This window comes from Scardinius erythrophthalmus, assembly GCF_964197995.2.
Source record: "Scardinius erythrophthalmus genome assembly, chromosome: 19".
Lineage (NCBI taxonomy): Eukaryota > Metazoa > Chordata > Actinopteri > Cypriniformes > Leuciscidae > Scardinius > Scardinius erythrophthalmus.
The window spans coordinates 32,889,098-32,913,702 of record NC_138239.1 but is presented as its reverse complement, the minus strand read 5'-3'; the positions used below and the strand labels follow the sequence as shown (position 1 = coordinate 32,913,702).

The following is a 24,605-nucleotide window of genomic DNA, read 5'->3' as shown; positions in this document are numbered from 1 at the left end:
CACAGAGCCGTGCTTCACTGACAAGCATTAAAAAAATGCAGCCTTTGCCAAATCGAGTGCGGTTTGACTTCGGTTCATCATGCAACCCAACTCCCAACCCACCCGTTTTGCCCCCCTAAGGACAAAAGTGAAATGCTAAGCCTATATCTAAACACTGTTCTCAGCTGCTGCTGTCAGATCTCTGGACGGTAACATGATGAGGGAGAAAGTGATCTGGGGGCTGCATGTCTAATAATAAAGAGTTATCTTATGTAACAGCAGGACATAAGAGAACTATGACAGAGAAAGTGTTGGAGGCTCCTTTGCTTCTGTTATGTTCTGCACGCTAGTTATGTGCCTTTTGCATGGCAGCGCTTTTTGTGTCAACTTGACATTAGAGATTATTCCATCAACTGTGTGTTCAAAGTTGTGTGATTTCTCACATGAACCTATTGTCATTTTTTTCACATTTTTCATTATTGATTGTAAACCACATTCTGTCACTGAAATACTGTTATTTACATGTCTGTTTTGCATTTCTGCTTGAGTGTCTGCCAGCTTTAACCACCATATTGTAAAAGGAACAATTTAAATCGTAGTTAAGGAAAATTATCATTTTAACTTTAGCAATGCACTGCGACAGGCTCATTTGCCAGACTAAAGCCTTTTTTATTTCAATCTGTGTGGAAAAGCAATGAGCATATTCCTACCCCAGCAGTAGTTGTAGTAGACACTTTAATTGTCATTGATGTTAAGCAGTGAATTGGGAGGTAAAAGAGGGGAGTTTTAGGCAGATGTTCAAATAATTCTGGCCTTCGATCTGGATCTATAGCTTTCTTCCAATAAGCCTCCGCAATCATAATACAACACATGCTTTGCTTTCTCAGGCTTTTTTTTAATCAAAGTTCCTTTGATGTTTGAGCCTTGTTTCAGCTAGATGTTGTGAAGAACCAAATTAAAATAACATTGTATATTTTAGCTTATGTGCAAAATGAGCAACAACACCACCAACCTTTTCTGGTAATGGGGGATCAGTCCTGTCTAGGAAGAGCGTTGGAGAAATTTTGGCCCATTTCTCCATTCAACAGTTCTTCCATTTAGTGACTTTTGTTGGGTTTCCAACATTTCTGTGTGTGTTTGTGTGAACTGCTATCTTTAGATCTTTCCACAACACTTCTATTGGGTTACACTCATGTCTAGCCATGCTAAAACATTTTTTGTGCTTTAAACATGGTAGACCTTATATGTTTAGGGCCATTGTCTTGCTGCAGTGTCAGTGTTTTATGTGTCAGTTCGCAGACTGACAGCTTTATATTGTCCTGTACACTTTTTCAGTTTAACTCTGGTTCAAATCATTTTACTGCCACCACTGTTCTTTACAGTTGGGATTAGGTTCCTATTATTGTATCAGTATGTGGTTTTCTCCAAATGTAACACTTCTTATTTAAAACCAAGAAGTTCTCTGGAACCATGAGACCACAGGACATTCTTCTTACAGTCCTCGGCCTCATCCACATGTTCCTTGGCAAACTTTAGACGGGCAGCAAAGTTCTTTTTAGAGAGCAGTGGTTTCTTCTTGTAATCCTGCCATATACTGTAAAATGTGTTTTGTTGACTTCCTAAAAGACTGAGAAAAACTTCACAAATGAAAACAAAGTTTTGTTGTAGTTAATTGTATTATCTTCACAATGTATAGGTTAAACTGAAATGCTTTCACAACTTTCTACAACCACTGCATTATTGTCTTGAGTTACATGTATTCATCTGTGTGTTACATTCATTAGTGAATGTTATATCATGACTTCTACGTTCAATCGTTAGCTTTGATTCGTCAGTGAATAAATTGAACAAACAGAAAACAGACTACCGTTCAAAAGTATGGGGTAGGTAAGATTTTTTAATGTGTTTGAAAGAAGTCTCTTATGCCCTGCAAGACTGCATTTATTTGATCAAAAATACAGTAAAAACTGTATTTGGAAATAATGAAAATGATTTGGTGATTAAGAAACATTTCTTATTATCACAGTTTAAAACGGCTATGCTGCTTAATATTTTTGTGGAAACCTAATGTTGTTGTTTTTTTTTTTTGGATTCTTTGATAAAAAAAGTAAAAAAATAATAGTAATTGAAATCGATTTTTTTGTAACTGTGACCTTTGGTCAGTATAATGGGTCCTTGAAAAAAAAAAAAAAAATCAGAGGTTAAATAAAATTAACTACTGTAACCCCCAGGTTAAATACAATTAACTACTGTAACCCCCAACTCTCTCTGGAATTTTCTATAGTGATCTCTGAAATTCACTTTATTCCTGATCTCTCCTTCCGCTAAAGCTAATGAGGATTTAACCTCTCTTAATAATGGTTACGACATCTCTTGGCTTGTATACATGTGTTCTTAGAAACGTGTTTTCTTAAATGGATTGTTCACCCAAAAATGAAAAATCTATTATCATTTACTCACCCTTATGTTGTCTTAAACCAGAATGACTTTTTTTTTTTCTGTGCAACATAAAAAATATTTTGAGATTTTAGTTTTTTTGTCTATACAATTGAAGTCAATAATCACCATAACCGTTTGGTTACCAGCATTCTTCAAATATCTTATTTTGTGTTCTGCTGAAGGGTGAAAGTCATACATGTTTGGAACAACTCAAGTGTTTGAATAGGCTCAAAATACCCCACAGATATTTTTATATAGCATGTTAAAATTGTCACTTTTTGAGGGTGAGCAAAAAGGCACAGTTTTTGAGTCTGTCCCTTTAAATGCAAATGAGCTGCTGCTCCCGGCACAGAGGGCGGAGCTTCAACAGCTTGTGTCCTTTTACCTTACACAGATATGCATAGGCTATATAAAACCCTGCGTCAGAGGGTGTATTGTTTCAACTTTTAGTAAGATTGACCCATCCACTAACCCAGTGGCAGGGTAACACAAAAACTACCCAACAGACTCAACCCAACATTTGGACAGAAACTCTTTTTTTTTTTTTTGAGTGTAGGGATGTGTAGCCTGTGTTAGTGTGGTCCTGTGGATAGTAGGCCTACTGAGAACGTGTTCTGACCACAGCTTTATTTGGTATCTATCTCAAAGCTTTTTTAGCAGTGTAGTCAAAAAAAGGTTGCTGTAAATAGTAAATGAAGTCAACTTTTTTTCTTCTTCAAAACCAAAACCGTTACCAACTGTCAGGGCAAGATGTGGACAGCTCAGGGAGAAAAAGATTAAAGAGGATGCGAAAATGCCAGTGAGTCTTCAGATATAATTAGTCTTATCCTGTTAATCAAAGGTTTTCCAGGGTTACATATTGAATTTTAACATGTCAACCACATTTCCTGAGATGGTAGAAATGGTGGACCATTCCATTTGATATTTTTGTTGTACTGTGAACGTTTTTCACCTTTTAAAACTAATGCATTCTAAGACCAGTATGTTCTTTTTTCTTCCCCACAGATAACCAAGGACAGAATGGTGACTGTGCAGACATCAAGGCCATAAGAGGCGTAACTGCCTTGGTAAGTCATACTACGGCATATCACTGCCAATACCATGGATTGCTTACTTTACTGGAACATCTCAGTAACTTGTTGCAGACTTTTATATCACTTAAAATTCACAAACAAACACTATGGGCCAGATTTACTTAACAGGGCAAATTAGCGTAAGAGCGCAATTCCAAAACAGCGCTGATGGGAGTGGAAAGTTCTGTGCGTGATCTACTGATGATTCGCAAATTAACCCTCTGGGGTCTGAGCTGTTTTCTGGGCCCTGGAGGTGTTCTGACATGCTCTGACATTTGTGCTTATTTCTGTTACTTGTGACATTTTCATGGCTAAAGTCTGATTACACTGTATTCAGCACAAACTCTGCTACAATAATATATCAGCAGCATGTATGTAAAAGTTTGTAGTTTTGAGATAATGACATTTATGCGTGGTTTGTGAAAATACAAAAAAAAAAAATTCTCACTGAAATAAGGCCATGAAACCCATACTAATTATTATATATATATATTGATTTAAAATTTGTACGACGTGTTTTGTGTGAGAAGGCTTTATGCGGGAGGTGTGATCACATCATTAATATGTAAGCTTTTCACACCTGAGAAAGACAAAGACCCTCCTCTAATGGCCCTATTAGGAGCTATCAGGCCCTATCATTCTGAGCAACCTTGCACAAAGAATGAGGAGATTTAAAAAAGAATGGCTTTTTGATTGTTTGGATTTATTTACAACACAACATAATCCAAAGATACAAAACAAATGACAAAAAAGCACTTATTGAAAACAATGATCCAAAGACAGAGACCTTTGTGCCATTCCTAAAAACATTGTACATAGCTTTCATTTCCAAGGTGTTTGATTTTCACTTTACCATGTTCATGTACAGAGACTCATGTGAATGTTGAAGTCAGCAGGACTCAGCATCTGGGCCCTGAAAGAAAAAAAAAAAGTGAACATACTGATATCAAGAGAAAGGCCTGCACGATTTTGGGAATAAATGTTAGATTTTTATGGTTAAAATTGCTTTTTAAAATTCACAAAATACACACACACACACACACACACACACACAAATGTTTCCAACAATATATAATATAATGAACACCAGGTTTGTTATGCCTTGTAGGCATAGGCTATGCGCAGTGCTGCATAAAATAATAATAACAATAACCTATAGCAGCCTATAAATCTTCCAAAAGATTTCAGTAACAACTAATCTAGAGAAAAATATATTGATTATCATATGTGACTTCAAATGTTTCCATTCGTTATGATGATATGAAATGAGATCATAGTAAAAACATGAAGCTGTTTGGTGCGTTTTGCTTTTCAAACGCGATTGCGCTCCAAAATATGAAACATTCAAACGCACAGCATGCTGCAAAATATGATACATTCAAACGCGATCATCACGCTCCAAAATATGAAACATTATGGTTACCATATACATATCTACGTTTGAGCAGATATCCACAAACACAGTAACAGTAAACACGGGTCTAAATATTATAATATTCACCATATATCTAGCAACAGTTCAACTGCAATGTGAAATTTATGCAACAATAACAAACTAATATGTAAGAATTTCTTACCTTACATATTTCTTGTCTTCAAATCGCGTTCTTCTTCTTCTGAGGTAAATCCAATGTAAGCTCATGGCGCGTCTTTCAAACTCGACGAAAAGCAGAGACTTGCGAAGTTTTTTCGTGCTTTGTTTTTGAGGTAACAAGCGCGTTCGCGTCCCATGTGGAGATTTGCATGTGAATCTCTTTTGCGCGTGTGGGCGTGGTCAAATTAAAAATAATGAGCAAGCGTTTGAGATACTGGACATCTTGTTGGTTTTATACAAATTACTTAAACAGAGAATATTTGTTTTCAGTTTGAATCCGATCATTTAAAAGTGCACACTTAATTGTTTATAAAGGTATATGGCTCATAAATGTGTGACAAGTATTCGCTGAGTTTGGTTTCAGTTTATAGACGTGCTCAAGAAAAAAAAGTTCACCGCGACGGGGAGGCAGAACGCACACCCTGTTTATTTTCTTTATTTTACAAAAGCACAATGTTTTGATTTGATTGTAAGTGGACACATACAAAAGTAGAAATATCACAGATTCTTTTTTTATATTTCTTTTTTCTGTATGACCATAAATGAATTAAATTTAAGTTTTAAGTTTTAAATGTTAAATTTAAGTTTATTGTGCTACAATGTGAAGAAAATCCAGCAAAACGTGCGGGTGCGTTTGTCGACCCCAGAGGGTTAAAGAACACAGACACAGTCATATCATTTCCATAATGACCAACGCAATCTACCAGGTAGCGTCTGTTTTAAGACATGCTTTTTTTGGGCGCTAAATAATGGCGCAAGCACCTGTAAATTGACGAGCGCACACCTTAGTAAATCACCTTGCATGATTCATTTAAATACTCTCCTCCCATAAATTTTGCACCTGAAAGGGAAACTCCTAAAAATGCATATGCAATAAGGTCAGCCGCAAAAATAACTGTATCTACGCCTTTTCAGCACAAATTTTTCAATGCGTGTCTTTAGTAGATCCTGCAGAGGTGGGAGTAAGTCACACATGTGCAAGTCACAAGCAAGTCTCAAGTCTTAACCTTCAAGTCTCAAGCAAGTCCAAGTCAATTTTGTGAAAAGCATGTCAAGTCACTGCTTTATGTCAAGCAAGTCAATTCAAGTCGTAGCTTGGGTCACAAGTCACTGGCAAGTCATACAAACGTTTGATGATTTCACTGAATTTATATATATAAATAAGTTAAAACTACAGAAGTTGTGGACTATGGTTTTATTTGAAACATTTTTTTTTAAATATGCATTTCCACATAAAGCTGAGTGGTTACTACAAAAAAAATCTAAAAAATAAAAAATAAATAAAAATTTAAATTACATAGCCTAAAATGTAAATGTAACTGAACCGAGGCCAACATTAAAGCATGAAAAAATAAATATGCCTCAAACATTGCAGAAGACCATTAAAAGGTATTAAACAATTCACAATGCAAGCATAATGGTTCATATGCCACCAAATGGCATTCTTCAAACTGGCATCCCCTTTATATAAGTTTTAAATAATTATAAATATAAAAAAAATTTTCAGAGAAGTCAGAGAAGCATTCATTCAACTGATTTGTTCACAACGGCAGATTCGTTCTGGAACTAAGCAACTAGGTCACTGAATCACAAATAAGCATAACTCTTTCTGTGGCTTGTTTGGAACTATTGTCATTGGAGAAATAGAGCAAAAACAGAGAATATTTGGAACATTCTGTCTAAAATGTCACATCACAATATTCACTCTTTGTTTACTAAACTGTTTTATAAAATCATTATCACATTTGCAATCGTACCAATATTCTGGAAATATTTTTTAATATCATATGTTATAGGCTAATTATAAAAATAACTCATACTAGGGCAATTTTTCCACCACATTTAGAATTTTGCGTGCATATTAATTCTGCTGGCATTTTGCCCCCAACCCCCTGATAACATCTAACCCTGCTTTAAGAGTAACATAAAACACGACAAAACATTAACAGTTTTTTATGTTGTTTTTTGTCATTGGAAAGAACAACATATTTGGCTTTAAAGCATGATTGGAAAGCATGATTTATCATTTGAATATTGACAACATTAAGCTACATTATTAACAAACAGGTTAAACAAGCCATAGCTTACTTTTAGACGTTGTGAATGAAGTTCGACTGTTCGAGGTTGTGATGGTCGTCCGATATCCCTTGCCTGTTATTAGGCGTACAGCAAATCTTCTTGTATGAATATGGTCAATTTCTAGTGTTTATATCCAAAAAGAAACGATGCTGGGAGATGTTTTTGTATTTAGCGCGCTCACTGCGATGTATGTTTTTCCTGGGCTTGTGCAGCGTCACGCAATCGCGCAGAATCTGATTACTGGCGTCAATGGTTCCGTTGCTTTCATTTTGTTCATCAATTGATGTTGCGATGATTTATATAAAAATGCATATCAAGTCATTCTCGAGTCATACAGTTCAAGTCAAGTCAAGTCTCGAGTCATTGAATCTCAAGTCAAAGTCAAGTCGAGTCATTTTCTTAATTTAGTCAAGCAAGTCTCAAGTCCTTAAATTTGCGACTCGAGTCTGACTCGAGTCAAGTCATGTGACTCGAGTTCCCCATCTCTGAGATCCTGACAGTAGTTTTTTAATGCCAAAAGAGGGTTTGCGCTGGCGTAAGCTTTTAGTAAATCTGGCCCTAGAACTAAATCAGAATCTCAAAACACACAGTATTCATAATCCATAATAATTTAAAATATCCATAATAATATTTAAAAGACTTAGCATAGCTTTGTGTTACTAACAGAATCTTTCTCTTGCTCTTCTAGATCCAGGATGGGAAACTCTGAGAGCCAGTATAGCATCCAGGGCTCTAGAAACAATAGCTTCATCATTCCTGGTAGACAGAAACCCTACTCATTCAAGGTCCACTCTGCCAAAGAAGACGCTTTATCACCTCTTGGCTTTTGGAGTGCTGGTTCAGGATTTTCTGCATTGAAGTCCAGAAATGTAGATCGTGGTTCCTCCCCGTCGAAGAGCAGCCGCACCTTTATGTCCCGCCATTATGATTACATCACACATAAACTAAAGAGTGGTGCAAATAGTCAGTGGAATGGGGTTTCAGAGGACTTGTTGCCTGATGGCTGCTTGACATTGCCTTCTGAAAATGGCTGCTTGTATGGCGGCCACAAGGAGAAGAGAAAACCCTGTAATAATTATGCTATTAACACAATGAAGATGCTTGAGAAAAGTCCCAGGTTTGAGGATATTGAGGACCAGAGCAGCCCCAGGGTTGTTATCAAGAAAGATGGTAGTGTACGAGTAGAATTTAACAGCAGTTCAAACAGTGCCCTTACTTTGGATGATTGCGCTGGACCAGTTCAGCTCCTCAAGTTTTCCCCTACATTAGAGTCCAGTTCTCGCTTATCTGGTGTATGTCCCTCATTAGACGCCCATCTTGGAGCTGCTCAGGCTGTTTCCAGCTTCAAGAGCAGTAAAGGTAGCTCTCTGAGCTCAGATGGCTCCTTGTACGACTTGCCCTGGGGGACCAGTGTCGAACTTAACGATTCAGACAGTGCATCCCCTAACAGCCAAAGACTAATCATTTCATCAAACGTGGGTTTTTTGGATGAGCCGTTGGCTGCCAATACTGCAACCATGCTCTACAGGGATCCCAGAATTGCTGCCACCTTCTCTACGGTTAAGGATTTGCAGTTTTCAAATGACAGCCATTTAAAGCACAGATCCTCCTATGTGTCTGTGATGGAGGAACACTGTTCGGAAGGAGGCCCAGAGGAAGAGCAATATTCCTCCTTCACCTTACCTTGCCGTAAACCTAAGCCTTTTCTAGACAATAATGAAAAGAAAGTGTCCATCAGAAACAGATTTAGACGCATCAGTGACTGGACCGGAAGTTTGACCAGGAAAAAGTTTCAGGTAAGGACAATCCTTTGGATGGCTGTTTCCATTTTACTTTAAACATGCTCATTTTTTACCTCGTAGGGCTGTTTTGTGAATATGTTTTTGTTTTATTTTTATTTAGTAAAGTGAGTGATGTAATAAGATTTAAATCCAATGCCAGCCTCAGTCTGCATATCCGAGTTAATGCAAACAAACTATTGCTCACTCTCGGGATTAGGGGTTGCGTCTCTCCTTAAATTTTTTAGTTGTTGGCTAGGTGAACATCTCAAATAAGATTGTTTGTATTACAGCTCCTCAAAAAGCTGCACAGTTTCAGGAATCATTCATGTCACGTCTTTCACATCAACACAAACGTCAAAAGCGGCCATTGTAAATCAGCAAGACCACAAGTGCACATGAAGCAGTGGCGAAGACACATAAATAATTATAATACACATCTTATTACACTATAACTTTATTCATTTAGTTCAAAGAATAATTAAATGTAAGTTTACATGGTCAATCGCAGACGGTTATCCCTATAGGTGCACGCTTGTCAAAATGAAATGTTAAATATGATTCATCAGTTTCTGTGTCCCGTCCCCACAATGTTATCGTTATGACGCAAGGTTGTAAAACTTGTAATAGTAGGAATTGTAGATTTGTGGTTGAATTTGAAAATGGTGAAGCCGATATCAATCAGTTGATACTTTAAAAAGCCTAAATTAGATATCTCAATTGTACAGCTGCAAGAAACCAAGTCTAGCAATGAATTCGGGTGATTCCTTTAAACTTTAAACTTCCTTCAAAATTCCTGCAAACTGACAGACACTTGAGTATAATGAGATCATCTCCGATTTTAAGTTCTGTTGTCTCAGACTAATATTGTAGGAGGACCAGTAAAGGTACAAAGATTCTCTCAATGTTTATAGTTACACAGGTCTAAAATTTTTTTTATATAATGTTATACTGACAAACTTGATAGAAAATAGTAAGAGTCATTTTATTGTGTGTCCTGCACTGTAAAAAAAAATAGCCTAATTAGTAAGTCATGGCAACGTATGTTTTTACATTACTTTAACTCATAAAATAATTTAAGCAATTTCTTTCTTTTATAAGTTATACGAGATTCAACTTAATTTTTTATGCCAGTTTTAATAAAGTTTAAGTTGAAATGACTTGGACAGCCAATTTGATTATACTTAATTTAAAGCAGCAACAGAATTTTTTTTAAGTTGAAATAAGTGAAACATTTTTACAGTGTAGTTTTACAGTTTTCATATTCTAGCCTACGCTTTGCCCACCGTGTTTTATGAAGGCACACTCCCTTGAACATTTCTGGCCTCGCCCCTGACATAAGGTGTGCCATTTGGGATGGGGCCAATGTCTAGTTTACATTTTTACTTATTTAACCTGCCCAGTATAGTGGTGAGCAGTGAGGTACAGTAGCAGGGAGAAAGATGCTTTTAGCCAATCATAACAGTGTGCTTAATCATTAATTTTTCAAAATTCCTAACCATATCTAGGAATCTAAATATCTTAGAAACTTGGTTGTGGGCTCATTTGCCTGTAAGCAGCCAACCCAGAAGATCTGACACCTTTTCTTTTTCACATTTTCTCATTTTCACATCAACAGACAAATCCAATTTTCATTTCAACAAACAGGGATTAAAGTTCTCTGTCGCTACGATGGATTTCTGTCATTTGGAGAGACCACGCACTATATATAGTGATGTGTCGTTTGTGAACAAATCAGTGTTTTTGAACTAATATTTTAAGTGAATGACTCTTGTTTACTTTCATACACAGACTCACATTTCTCGTTCACTGAAGACTCTCTTCTTTGAAGCTCTATTTAGAAGTATGTAACTTCTTTGGTGGCTTGTCCTGCCTGTAAAGACAGAGCATGAGCCAGTAGTTTGCTAGTGAAATGTATTTCATTGGGTTGGACCTACCAAATGGATATGTCCAGTTCCAATAAATCAGTCACTGAACTAGTCAGCGTTTACTCTGTTAGTGAATGAAATAAGAGTCAGACATCTTGTTCGTGAACATAGATCAATCTATCAAGTCGTTCTTGTTCACAACAAAAACAGAATGAATACATTTTTCAATGTAATGTGTAAATTCTTAACGTGTAAATTTGATATGACACTGATAATATATTACAATACCATAAAGACATTTATGAAGTTTATTTTAGACTTTTATTGTCTTGTTGTGCAGCTTGATCAAAGCCATGCTCAGCAGTTTACACAATGGAGAAAATAGATCCATTTTTGTTGTCATTTATGATGAAAACGCTTTGGAAGATCTGAAGGACTATCTGGACAGTCAGGCCAGTGCTGCATCGTCACGAAAGTTTATCATGCTTGTGCCTTTAAGTCTTGCCAATTTAATCATTCAAGCGATTGATTTAGTACAAATCAATGCAATGACTCACTCATAACACATAAATGAATCTCATTTGTTGCCACCTGCTAGAGGAAACATATAATATCAGTATATCAGAATCTCAATAATATCAGAATCTGAACTAATCTTTTTGGTTTCAAAAGACTACTTTCGAAATTGAACAAACTGACAATAGAAAGGGTGAATAGAAAAGATTCCCCCTTAAGATTGTCCCTTAAAGGAGAACTCATTTTTTTGTACATTTGGAGTGCTGTCAATACAGAGAACAACGACAAAAATCGGTGTTGCCTACACCGAGTTATTCTATTTTTAAAATTTGCACCCTGTTGACTTAAATGGGGCAAGTACTAAACCTGCTTTTAGCCTCTTAACATCCTTGATGTGTCATTACAAGTGCACAGAAAATGTGAGTGATTCCTTCTGAGTGAACACGAGTGAATCTGACTGCAGTAGATGTGAAAGATATGTATAAAAATGATGTTATTTAAGCCAGCGCAAATACCTGTGTTTACATCCTGTTTTCGGTTTAAGTCCAAAGTAATCGATTGTCGAGTTCACGCGCGTGATCATAGGTAACTAAACCTATGCACGTGAACTCGGCAATCGACTACTTTGGACTTAAACCGAAAAACAGGATGTAAACACAGGTATTTGCGCTGGCTTAAATAACATCATTTTTATACATATCTTTCACATCTACTGCAGTCAGATTCACTCGTGTTCACTCAGAAGGAATCACTCACATTTTCTGTGCACTTGTAATGACACAATAAGGATGTTAAAGGACAAATCAAGTGAAAAATGAACCTGGGGTTAATTAACACATGGTTACCGAGTCGATCGTTCCCTGCAATGCGTTTTCATGAAAATCGAATGTAAAGAGTTTTATCTTTAAAAACAGATTAGCTCATAACAGTAGTATATTGGGCACAGAGTAAGTAAAAATAAATCGCTAGTTAATACCACTAACAAGGCTCAAAATAGCCTCACACTAACACGGGAGCATAATGAGGGTCCTTACATACAAACCGAAGCATTGAGAACTTTGTAAGTGTACAGACAGTTTAATAAGAAGATACTTTTTAAAGACAGTACATTACGCGTTGACATGCAGGATCCATCTTGGAAAACAGTCTTGACTAATCGAGCCACGAACGCCGTCGATAGGATAGCTGGTCGATAGGAATTACGTTTGTGAAATCTAACGTAGCACGGCGTTCCTGGCTCTATTAGTCCAAGATGGATCCTGCATGTCAACGCGTAATGTACTGTCTTTAAAAAGTATCTTCTTATTAAACTGTCTGTACACTTACAAAGTTCTCAATGCTTTGGTTTGTATGTAAGGACCCTCATTATGCTCCCGTGTTAGTGTGAGGCTATTTTGAGCCTTGTTAGTGGTATTAACTAGCGATTTATTTTTACTTACTCTGTGCCCAATATACTACTGTTATGAGCTAATCTGTTTTTAAAGATAAAACTCTTTACATTCGATTTTCATGAAAACGCATCGCAGGGAACGATCGACTCGGTAACCATGTGTTAATTAACCCCAGGTTCATTTTTCACTTGATTTGTCCTTTAAGAGGCTAAAAGCAGGTTTAGTACTTGCCCCATTGAAGTCAACAGGGTGCAAATTTTAAAAATAGAATAACTCGGTGTAGGCAACACCGATTTTTGTCGTTGTTCTCTGTATTGACAGCACTCCAAATGTACAAAAAAATGAGCTCAATGTTAAAATTGACCGGAGTTCTCCTTTAAAATGCTGTTGGTCTTGAGTCCCTAAAGAAATGTAAAAAAGGTTTTGAAAGTCAGAAGATTTTTTTTTTTTGCATTAATCCCTGCTCACATTTTCTTATTTTTTCACAAATGATAGTTTTTATGCAAGTTTTTCGTGTTTTATCCACATGGTTTATAGTCCGTGCATTCCTTGAGTGCAAGTCTTGACTGTTACTTGTGCCAGGTGCCACTGCGGGCATTGTTGCTTTGCCAGGAGCACATGTAGGGCACAATATTGAAAGCTGCAACATGCTAGTTCAATGAGACAGCAAACCCAAGTTTAGGTTTAGTGCTGTGAAGATGATGGGTATTCATCGCAAAAGCAGTGCTTGGCATTTGGTGAGTTCAAAAAGGAAACAAGGGAGAATTTCTTTTTATGGTGTTGAAGAAAGCAAGGAGTTGATTATTTGAAGATGGAATTGGAGAAAGACCAAAACCATGAGTACCTCATTTCATAAAATAAGTGTTACATTTACTTTTTATCATGTAGGCCTATTTTATAGGCTATATTAATTCTGATTAGATATTATATGCATTTTATTGGCTGAATGTGTATGTAAATTTCAAAGTCTTTTTCATTCTGCCTAAATTATATTACTATAATACTCATAGCCATCATTTTATTTTTGTAATCTTATATGTTTGGGGGGTTTTACCGTCAGTAGGGAGATATTCCTGTTCTGTGGCTTTTATGCTGTGTTTGATGAGTAAGAGCAGAATAGCTCTTTGATATTTTCTGTGGAGTCTGTGTCTGTAGAAGGTTTTTTTTTTTTTTTACAAACAGCCATTACTCTGGTATTACTCACTTCAGACTTGTAATATGATATGATACAGTCTAGTTCTTCTTTAATCAGTCATTCAAAGTGACTGCGTTTTCTTCTGCTCTTATCATAAGAAAGCAGTGAATTATTTTTTTAACTAAAGGCATTTTAAGCATAGTAATCTTGACTAAAACAGATATACAGCCATGAAATTTGGCTTTAAAGTCATTTTAGCAACTTAGTACGGATTAGCTGCTGAGTAGTCAAGACCTTATTCAGAGCGCCACCATGACAGGAATGAGAGCGAGTCTGTGAGGGATAGACTTACCATGTTTTTAATGTCATCCAATGTAAATTTCCACATCAAGTCAGGTCACCTTCATTTATATAGCGCTTTTAACAAAACAGATTGTTTCAAAGCAGCTTTACAGTGATAATAGGAAATTAAAGTAATAGAGATCATTTTGGCTTTACAGCAGCTCTAGAATAAAGTTATTGTCCAGCTAAAGTTAGTTTTGATTGATCGATTCACTTCCATTGCAAAGATCATTAGTTACTAACTTAGGGGCCGCTAACACGACACCGTTCTAACAAAAAACCCTTAACGCACTCCGGTCGGCTCATTCGCACAACAACAGTGCCCGGTGGCTCGAGAACGCAAACCTTGAAACAGGTTCCAAGGTGCAAGTGTTGAAAAATTTGGAAAAATGTTATCATCTCCACGTAAGCCCCAAAAACGAGAATCTGAGAAAACGCTGATGGCGTGCACATGCATATTATGTGTTTAGTCTATAGGTATGCGCGTTTGAATATATATATATATTGTCTTTCTTTTCAAATTGACCTCAACAAATGACTTGTCTGTCCTTAAAAATTCATAATGCCATTTATAATGCCACGTGAATGCCAGAGCTCAGCTGTAGTGTAAAGTTTTACGCAGTGTTGGCACGTCTGAACCCTTGTGTAATTAGTGTCAGCTTCTGGAGATGTGTTGAATTTGAAGGATGCTCGAGAAGGATCCTACCCAGATTTATTTTGAAGTGCGCTCCTCATAAGAGCAGAAGGGAACTGATGATCTTATTAGTGGGATTTTCAAATTACACCCCTTTAAACAATATATCTACTATGATGGAGGAATGGGCTTTCATTGTTCATAAATTTGTGTAACATTGTGAAAATCTGCGCTTGAGCTTACTGTCATACACAGGGCATAACTGACTTCTCTGTTATTCTTTTTTTTTGTGGTGGTGGTTGCTTAGTTTTATTATTGCTATTTTAAAGTACTTTAGGTCATACTTTCAGTAATCTTAACTACTGTGTACTGATATTTATTAACTACAAGATTATGTATTTACTGTGTAACTACAAAATACATATTTACTGATAATGAGTTTGAGGTATGGTTAAGTTTAGGAGTAAGGGTAGGATTAGGCATTAGAATTTTATTTAGGTTTTGGGGTAAAAGTTTGGGTTACGGTTAGGGCTAAACTTCAAATTGGTAATTAAATGCATGTACTTTAAATTTAATTACAATACACCAACATTTATGCACATAAGTAAACTGTATCAAATGGTTAAGTGCATAGCAGGTATGTAGTAGTTAGGCCACCTAATATAAAGTGTGACCTTATCTTATTGTTTCTCATAATTGTTGCCACCTACCTGAATGATACCTCAAATTGAGGTAATTTGTGTTTCTATGGATTTCTGCTTAAAAACCACTCTGAACATTAAGAAATGAATAGCAACTCTATTAAAATGCTGTGGCAAAACATTTGCATAAACATTTGAACCACTCATATTTTCTTTAGGATATTGAAGAAGAAAAAAATGGTCTGAAATGACCAGATTTCAAAATCGATTTTGTGCTATGTACAAGAAACTGTTCATTAATTGTTTTAAAAGCTGATAATTTGATAAAGTAAACAGGATTTCAGCTCACATTTCAGCATAAATATAACCTTATTCTCATAATGTTTCCCCTTTACTGTTTGTTGTAGGAGCCCAGATATAGCGAGTCCGTCGATTGCTTTGATAGTGGTGTGGATGTCCTCACTGCAGATACCAGCTCTCCCTCTCAGGTCTCCAGCTTTAAGACTCTCCCCAACGGCAAGTCTCAAACCCGCTCTCACTCTCTGACACTGAACACCTGCAGCGGCTCTGCTGGTGCCCTTCATTCGGGGACTGATGTTTTGCGGCAGAACATCTACAAGAACTTCATGAGGGAGTTGAAGACTGGTCGGCCTCCAGAAGACTGGTGTGAGAGCTCCTCAGAGGAGACAGAGAGCAGTAGTCAGGAAATCCTAGGGTCTCTAGAGCAGCTGGACTTGCTGTTTGAGAAAGAACAAGGTGTAGTTCGGCGGGCCGGATGGCTCTCCTTCAAGCCCTTGCTCACTGTACACAAGGACCACAAACTAGAGCTAGTGGGCCGTCGAAAATGGAAGCAATTCTGGGTCACTCTAAAGGGTAGGTATGCCATGATTGCTGTAACTACCACTGTGATTTACAGTGCCACTCATGTTTGTGCAGTAAAGAAACTGCTTGAACTGATCAATCATGGCAAGGTTTTTTTTCTGCAGGTTGCACATTGCTGTTCTATGAGACCTATGGAAAAGCCTCTTCAGAACCAGAGTCTCCATGCTATGCCTTGTTAGCAGAGGACGGTGTAGTCCAGACTGTTCCTGAGCACCCCAAGAAAGAGAATGTGTTCTGCCTCAGTAACACCTATGGTGATGTCTACCTTTTTCAGGTCAGTTAAAAACCTGAGCTTACAAACTCTTGTTCATTTCACACTGGATGGGTTAGCAGATTATAAGCAGTGCAGAAGCTGCGTCTTTGCAGAGCGGAAGCAATGTGCCGCAACTGAAGTAGAGCTGAAGGTGTAGTCCTCTAATGACAGCATATGTCCCTTTCTCCCACACACTCACCCCATATAACCATAGAACATGTCAAACCATATAACATGCTGTGCATTGCAATTTATATGATGAAAATACTTAGACTTTAAATAGTTTTAGCAGGCTCTTTGTGTTTGCAACTCAACTGGGAATAGTGTGTTTTAGTTTTTTTGATGTTACTAATTGAAATAAGAGTAGTTTCTGGCCATTATGTCGCTGAGGACCAGCCACTTCCTTGTTGTTGTAAGAATGACTGATCATTTTTGAATGGATAGGACTTTTTTCTCAGTGTAAGCCCTGCCATTTTTATATTATGCAAAATTTTCTGGCTTAGTTAGCTAGACAATTTCTTGCTATTCCAAATGCTGATTAGTGCAGTGTGTAAATAAAAAAACTACACACACATTACCTGTCAGTAATGTTTCTGGTGGAATAAATACCTTATGATATCAAGCATAACTTAAATGCTTGAAATCTGTTTTTTTAGACAAATACAAAGTGGGGTCCAAAAGGCTGAGACACTGAAAGTCTAGACCTCATAATATAATTGAAAATGCATACATTTTGTAGGAATTTGAAAAAAACGTAAAACAACGTAATGTTGTTATTATATACGTAAAATGAAGTATAAAGTTTCTAGGTCACTAATAAAATAACCTTATTTGTGATACTGATACAGGAATTTCTATGTATAAAATTTTACATTTCCTTCCTTTTATGTTTTTTTCCCACTCTAGGCCTCCAACCAAACTGACCTGGAGAACTGGGTAACTGCCATTCATTCGGCTAGTGCGTCTCTGTTTGCGAAGCGCTACGGGAAGGAGGACACACTGCGTTTGTTACGTGGGCAGATCCGTGGTCTTCTCCAGAAGATCGACATGGATGGCAAGATGAGGAAAATGGCAGAGCTGCAGTTGTCCATCGTTGGTGACCCCAAAAATAGAAAGGCTATTGAAAACCAGGTAAGCAACCAATCAAGTTCATTTGGTGCAACACTGTTATGTAGTCCTTTTTTGTTTCAGCTATGCTTGATATGTACTACAGTTTTTTTACAATCGCTATGACAGTTTTTTCAATACATTTAACAAGTTTCCTAAACTCTTAACGTACCAACACACCTAAAACACACATTTGGCAAAACGGTTAATTTCATGCTCAAAATCACACATTGTAAACTAAACTCCAAAACTAATTTTCGAAATGCAATAATACACTAACACAATACACTATGTCTAACAAAACACTGCAAACATGTTTCAAAATCAAATAATTATTCAAAACACTAACACATGTTCTCTTCCAACAGGAACACTTAGTCAATCATAACACAATGACAAAAAAAACACTATCATCAGCTGAAATTACAGAAACTGCATTATTTTATGTGTCAGGTCTGCCCTTATACAACAGACAGTATATTGTATTGATCATAGATTGTGTTTTGCACTGCAGCTTTTTTTTTTTTTTTTTTAAGTCTCTCTACATTTTGGTTTTGTTTGTAATGTAAATGCATGCATTTTGTTGTTGTTTTTTTGCAGCAGAAATTCAATACAACAAAATGAATGACCCTTCTTAGAGTAGCTTTATAGAATGTATGGTTTGTGAAAAAAAGAAGACAGACAGAATTGCTGCAGTAACGGCTTTATTTGCAACAGGACATTTCTGCAAGATAACAAAAATATGCAACATAGCTGCCATTTACAGTACTACTGTATGTGAAAATACAAAATATACAAACAGAAAAAGATGTTCTCATCCACATCACACCTGATATCTTCCCTGGCAAGGCATCTTGGGAAGAATCTTTTACAGTAACAGTGCCTTATCCACCCCTGGTAGTGTTCAGCTGTGATGTCTTGGTATGCAGCATATTTTGCATACAGGAGGGACATTTGGTCCTGTGGACTATGATCAAAAACATTTCATCTCCAGGCTGAGAATACTCCTCAATGGGGTTGAGGAAAGGGAAGTAAGGGGCAAGGAAAATGGACATCATCCTCTGATGGGCGTCAAACCAGGCTGTGACTAGACGGGAATGGTGGAATGCCACATTGTCCCATATTTGCATAACTTGAATCAGCTGTTTCTCACTAGCAATGGAATAATGTGAAAATACAAAATATACGAACAGAAAAAGCACCAGAATAAAAAATAAAAAAAGAGTCATCTTCTAATTATTTGCATAATTCAATCAGCTGTTTCTCAGTAAGAATAGAATAAAATACAGGGGATATATTTGTGTTTCAGTTCACAATATAAACAGCTGTTTACCTTGACTTTAGCCTGTAAGGTTAGGTTTAGAACATGGTGTTATCTGTGCTGACATACAGTGTTAAAGCATTGGTAAATTTGGCAGTAAAAATCCATTGTTTTGGTCTTGTTTGAGCTTGTGTGTAAAAGAAGTTCAAGCATTTTAAATTTGTGCTAACTGTATGCATTTTGTGTTAAAGCAACAAGAAATGTGTTAATAGTATAGCTTACACAGACGGATGTAGTGCTAACTGTGTTAAGAGTTTTGGAAAATTGTTAAATGTATTGAAAAATCTGTCATAGCAATCGTAAAAAACTGTAATAAGTGAGATATGTTGAACAAGGAAAGACAGAAAAGTGCATGAATTTCTTAGACAATTAAGGTGTACATGTGATGATTTTACCATTAAGTTTAGTGCTTTTACCAAGTCATTATGTTTGAGGCTTTGTGGTGAGATGTGTATGTGTTGACAAGGTTAAGAATTTACTAAGTTCCCCGTTTTGTCTTAAACATTGGGATTAATCATTGAGAGCTTAGTCATGTTAACAGAAGGCATGTTAATCTTACAGCCACATACCGCTTTAGAGGTTGCATGACCCACAAAGCTTTAGTTGACCAATGGCATTAGTAGTTTTCTCCCACTGCCTGATAACAATCAAGGTAATGCTTCATGGGAACCTCTGAAGTTGATGCAAAGGTCAAAGGGGGAGTCAGAGGGGTGCCAGGCTGGATGAGGGATTTGGAGAAGGGGAAGAGGTTAGAATGGCCTGAGAAACTGGACTACTTTGAAGTCTTGTCTGTCTCCACAAGTCAGTGCCAACTGGGCAGTTTAAAGTCTCCACTGACCTCCCCTCACCCTTCCTCCCTAACTCAAGTCTTGCTCATGTCTTGCATCCACTGCAACTTAACTAAACATATTCCTTTTAAATGAATCAGGAAAAAGGTCAGATAAACAAATGAAAGAGAAATCTGTAGAACTACACATTTACACATGTTGCCCATCCAGAAGTAGTAAGCATTGCTTGTTTATTTCAAATATATATACCTCAGAAGGCAAAAAGAAATGTGTCCAGACTCATGCATAATCTAGTTTACTTAAGTGTGTCAAACTTCTTTCAGAAATTTAGTGACTCGAAGTAATGTAAAAAAAATCAATCTTGATACTAAAAAGTATCAATCTTCATTATAAGCTCATTATCAACCTAGTACCTCTTAATTGCAACTTTGTTTCAAGTCTCAGAAGTTGTCACTGACTTTATGTCAGTGAGTATATGTACACATTTGATGTTTGTGTGTCCTAATGGCCTCGTGGGAACATTTCTGGTAAGCGTGCCAGAGGTTTTGGGTTCTAATCTTTCTTCGTATTGCTTTTTATTTTTATTTTCTTAAACAAAAAATGTTCATCAGTGATTGTATATCAAGAGCATGGACACATTTGTGTGCATCTTGTTTTGTGATTTTACCGTAACAAATAGAGAGACTCAGCTCCCCACAACAGCGTTAGATTGAAGCACTTGTCTGTATGTAAAGATGTGAGCCGCGAGAGAACAGAGGCAACACTGTTCAAAAACGACACATTCCAGCGCCAGATTGCCTCTTATTTAACACAAACTAACTAAATGAATACTCTTCTAGACCAGTGGTTCTCAACTCCAGTCCTCGGGACCCACTGCTCTGCACATTTTGTATGTCTCCCTTATTTAACACACCTGAACCAGATTATCAGCTCATTAGGAGAGACTCCATGAACTGAACTGAGTGTGTCAGATAAGAGAGACATACAAAATGTGCAGAGCAGTGGGTCCCGAGGACTGGAGTTGAGAACCACTGTTCTAGACAACTGGAGATGTTTCCTTTGCATTAGGTACATCCATGCCGTGAGATGTTAAAAAAAGTGGTGGGGACATGTCCCACCCGCAAATTAAAGGGGTCATATAATGGTACATGCACTTTTACAAGTTGATTGTACTGAAATGTGTGTTGGCAGTGCCTGTACACAACCATCATAAAATGATAAAAATCCATCCAGTGTTTTTTTTTTAATCTCCTTGTACACTCTCTGAAATCAAGCCGTTCGATTTTGTGACGTCACAAAATCGACGCCCCTCCCACGATTGTGATTGACAGCAGCGTTTCAACACAGACCCGCCCTCACTCGTGAGCGAGCTGTCCGTCATAATAGTGCATTGATATGCTGGAGAAGAATGGCATCTAAGCGATTGTGGCGTTCTGTTCTTGGGTCTAATAAGGAACACAGCAGTCATTTTGATGTTTTGGTGGAATATTCCCAAAGCATTGACGCGGGGATTCCCTCGCGGGGATTCCCCACGATCAATGTCCATGCTTTTATGTTTGCGAATCATTTCACACACCAGACTGCTTTACAAACGAGGGTCAGTAAAGCTGGTTTTGCTAAGAAGCTGTTCCTGAAAATAGGATCGGTACCAACTATTCGTGTTCCTGCTGCACCTCCAGAAGAAGAAGTGAGTGTAACATTTTATTAACCTTTATATTAATATTTATATTAATCTTTGCAAATCGCTTGCTGCACGCTTCACGATGAATGCGGCTATTTTTACACTCAGGTACATTATGACATGTTTTCTATGTACGACGTTCTCAATATAATTCATAATCCCACGTTTATAATGAACGACGCGTTATGGTTATTGTGTTATTGTGTTACAAACGGTGTATGCACAGAACAGAGGGGCGGGGTGAGCAAAGCGCATTATCATTTAAAGACGCATGCACTTAAACGGCGTGCTGAAACAGAGCTTTAGAAAATTTGTGTTTTCTTACAATACTAATGGGAATTTTTAATTAAAGTATATTACAAACTTTTAATTTATACCCTAAAGAATCATATTAGCTTGTACAAAAATGGCATTATATGACCCCTTTAAGCCTATGTGCATCAGATTGTCAATGAACAGACTGTGTGAGAAGGACCTTCACCTGGACCGATGACAACGCAGTGCTGAAGTGCCAGCTAGTCTCTCCCTATGGAGGATCCCACTACCACTCTACAGATAAGGCGTTGTCGGGAAAATTCGTCTCGCGGTCCTACCCCAAAGCAACAAATAAAATAAAATTCCTTATCAAAATTTATAAGGAAAGACAAGTATTTTGTTTAGGCTTGGCTTGTAGGGAATTCCAAACCTGCGTATATTCAAACGCACATAACTATAGAACCCATTCTAAATGCGCATGTGAACGCCATCAGCGTTTCTCATAGGTTCGCGTTTAAAGTCTGTGTAGAGAGAATGGTGTCGTCTTAGCGGCCCCTAATTTAATAACAAATGATCATTGCGACGGAACCAAATCAATTAAAACTAACTTTAGATGGAAATAACTTAACTCTGCTGTAAAGCCGAAACAATCTCTGTTACCTTAAATTATACGCTTATCTCTGTAAAGCTGCTTTGAGACAAACTACATTGTTAAAAGCGCTATATAAATGAAGATGACTTGACTTGACTTGAGAACTTTCAACTATTATATCTTCACCTAGTCAACACAGGTAGCTATCAGCTGATGCGGTATCAAATACCCTGGGACACAATTAGAACAAATTTCTCAAACAGGTTGCAAGACTTAGGCGAGCTAGTGTGTTCTTAATGGGCTCTGAGCTACAGCAAACAGGCCTCTCTTTTTGTAGTAATGGGAGGATGCCGGTATCCAGTGTCACACTCCTAAAACTGCACTGCTGTGTTAGGGTAAGTTCCCATGACTTATGGTTACTTATTCCCATGACCCATGATTAACAACACAGTGTCTATCCAGCCTCATTATACTTGATTTAACAGTGTGGGGTTGAGTTGGTAGGATTTAATAAACCAAAAGCCAAGAAACTGTAAAGGCACAGTGTCTCTAGACTCATTGCCAGTGGTATGAATTGATGCTGAAAGCCCAAATCAAGGCATACAGGCTACAAACAAAAGTAACATCAATGCCAAAGTGCCGTTATTGATTAGCTGCAGGGTTTGACATTAACTTTTCTGTTCGACCCCCTGTGGCTAGTGATTTTCCAAAGTTTCTAGCCACTCAGCATTTTCACTGGCCACAATTTTGACACCAATTCCATGGGGGTAAACTGCCATATAGATATATTTAATATGATCTTATAATTTGGCAGCAGATATATTAGGCTGCTGTCACTTTAAGACACACAGCTCCATTACGCCCGTTTCACACATACTCCGTGTGCAGTGCGTATGCGGTGCTTGTTGCGGTGTGTATGCGGTGCAGGAGCAGCACGCGCTATAGTGCTTTCACATATGCTGTGTTTGCAGTGCGTAACTGATCCGCTGCTGTAGGCTATACCACAAATACATACTCACTATTTGTATTTCAAATCCAGAAGTTATCAGCAACTTTTATTTAAAAAAAGTTTTTTGTCAGCATTGCGATTCTCTTTGTACACATACACTGTTTAATAGACGTATTCACGTTTAAACACAATTTAAACAACATATTATTAAATGCATTACTTCTATATAATTATATATTAAGTTGCTCAAGCAAGTGGTAAAAATATTTTACCATGTAGGCTACTTATATTAAAATCGCATAGCCTACATTTTAAATTAAAACTTAAAATTGACAAAAACAGTAGACTCATACCCTTGCCTTTCTTTTGCATAATTTAAATCTTTATACAATAAATCTTGCATGTCGCAAATAACTTGTTTTTCCACCTCCACAAATGAGACGAGTGTTGTTCATTATGTTGCCTTGTTGAAGTAAATTGTATTTTCCCTTGATTTACCCCGGTCTTAACGTCTCAGCATTGCGATTCTCTTTGTACACATATAGCCTACACTCTTTAATAGACGTATACACGTTTAAACACAATTTAAACAGCGTCAGCCTATTATTCAATGCATTACTTCGACTTATATTAAAGGTGCATTAAGCAACTTTTCATGTTAAAAATACCCGTTTTCTAACCCATACATGCTTAAACAATTGCCTGATGGGCTGAATGAGCCCTTCTCTGATCACCGAGATTGTCTCTATAATCCTGTAAAGTAAAATAAATAAGAGGGATTCGGGCCGGAATTTTAGACTGGGCGTGACGTCATGCGCGTTCACGGCACGCTCACATAGCTATGCCTGGCAGGTTTGTGTATTCGCCGGCATTCTCCGTAGAAGATGGATTGTAAGAGACCTGCTTATAGTTCATTTCAAACACCAACGCAAACTCCACGTAAGATAATAAAAAGAAAACTTTTGTCCGTGAGTGTGCACACCTCTAGTTGCAGTTTTGCTTGCCGCCAGAGGGGGCATAGTCTCGCGTAGCCAGACCTTCAGACTAGAGTCCTGCACTCCCGCGGGAGTCCCGCGGGACCCGACGCAAAACAGAGCGGCGCGGGACAAATTTTAAAAGGTCATTGCGGGAGCGGGCGGGATGATGAAGGTGCACTTGCGGGTGCGGGCGGGGGGGATGATACACTGCACTCCCGCGAATTAAATATGAGTGTAAAGTAAAATATATAAATGATTAAAGTAGCGTACATAATTTGTAGTTGTGAGGGAGATTCTGTTTGGCAGCAATAAAAACGTTTTAAGCAGCCTA

At 37.4% G+C, this 24,605-nt stretch overlaps 1 protein-coding gene across 4 annotated transcripts in view; it reads left to right on the top strand.

The window, feature by feature from the left end:
* Positions 1-24,605, top strand: part of tiam2a (TIAM Rac1 associated GEF 2a) — a 108,826-nt gene that overhangs the window by 29,765 nt on the left and 54,456 nt on the right. For all 4 annotated transcript variants that reach the window (XM_081348014.1, XM_081348011.1, XM_081348012.1 and 1 more), the window contains exons 2-6: positions 3,424-3,485; positions 7,853-8,960; positions 15,877-16,342; positions 16,456-16,625; positions 17,511-17,735. In XM_081348014.1, coding sequence (XP_081204140.1) covers positions 7,860-8,960; positions 15,877-16,342; positions 16,456-16,625; positions 17,511-17,735 — 1,962 coding nt within the window. In that variant the 5' untranslated portion in view covers positions 3,424-3,485; positions 7,853-7,859. The remainder of the gene's footprint in view (positions 1-3,423; positions 3,486-7,852; positions 8,961-15,876; positions 16,343-16,455; positions 16,626-17,510; positions 17,736-24,605) is intronic.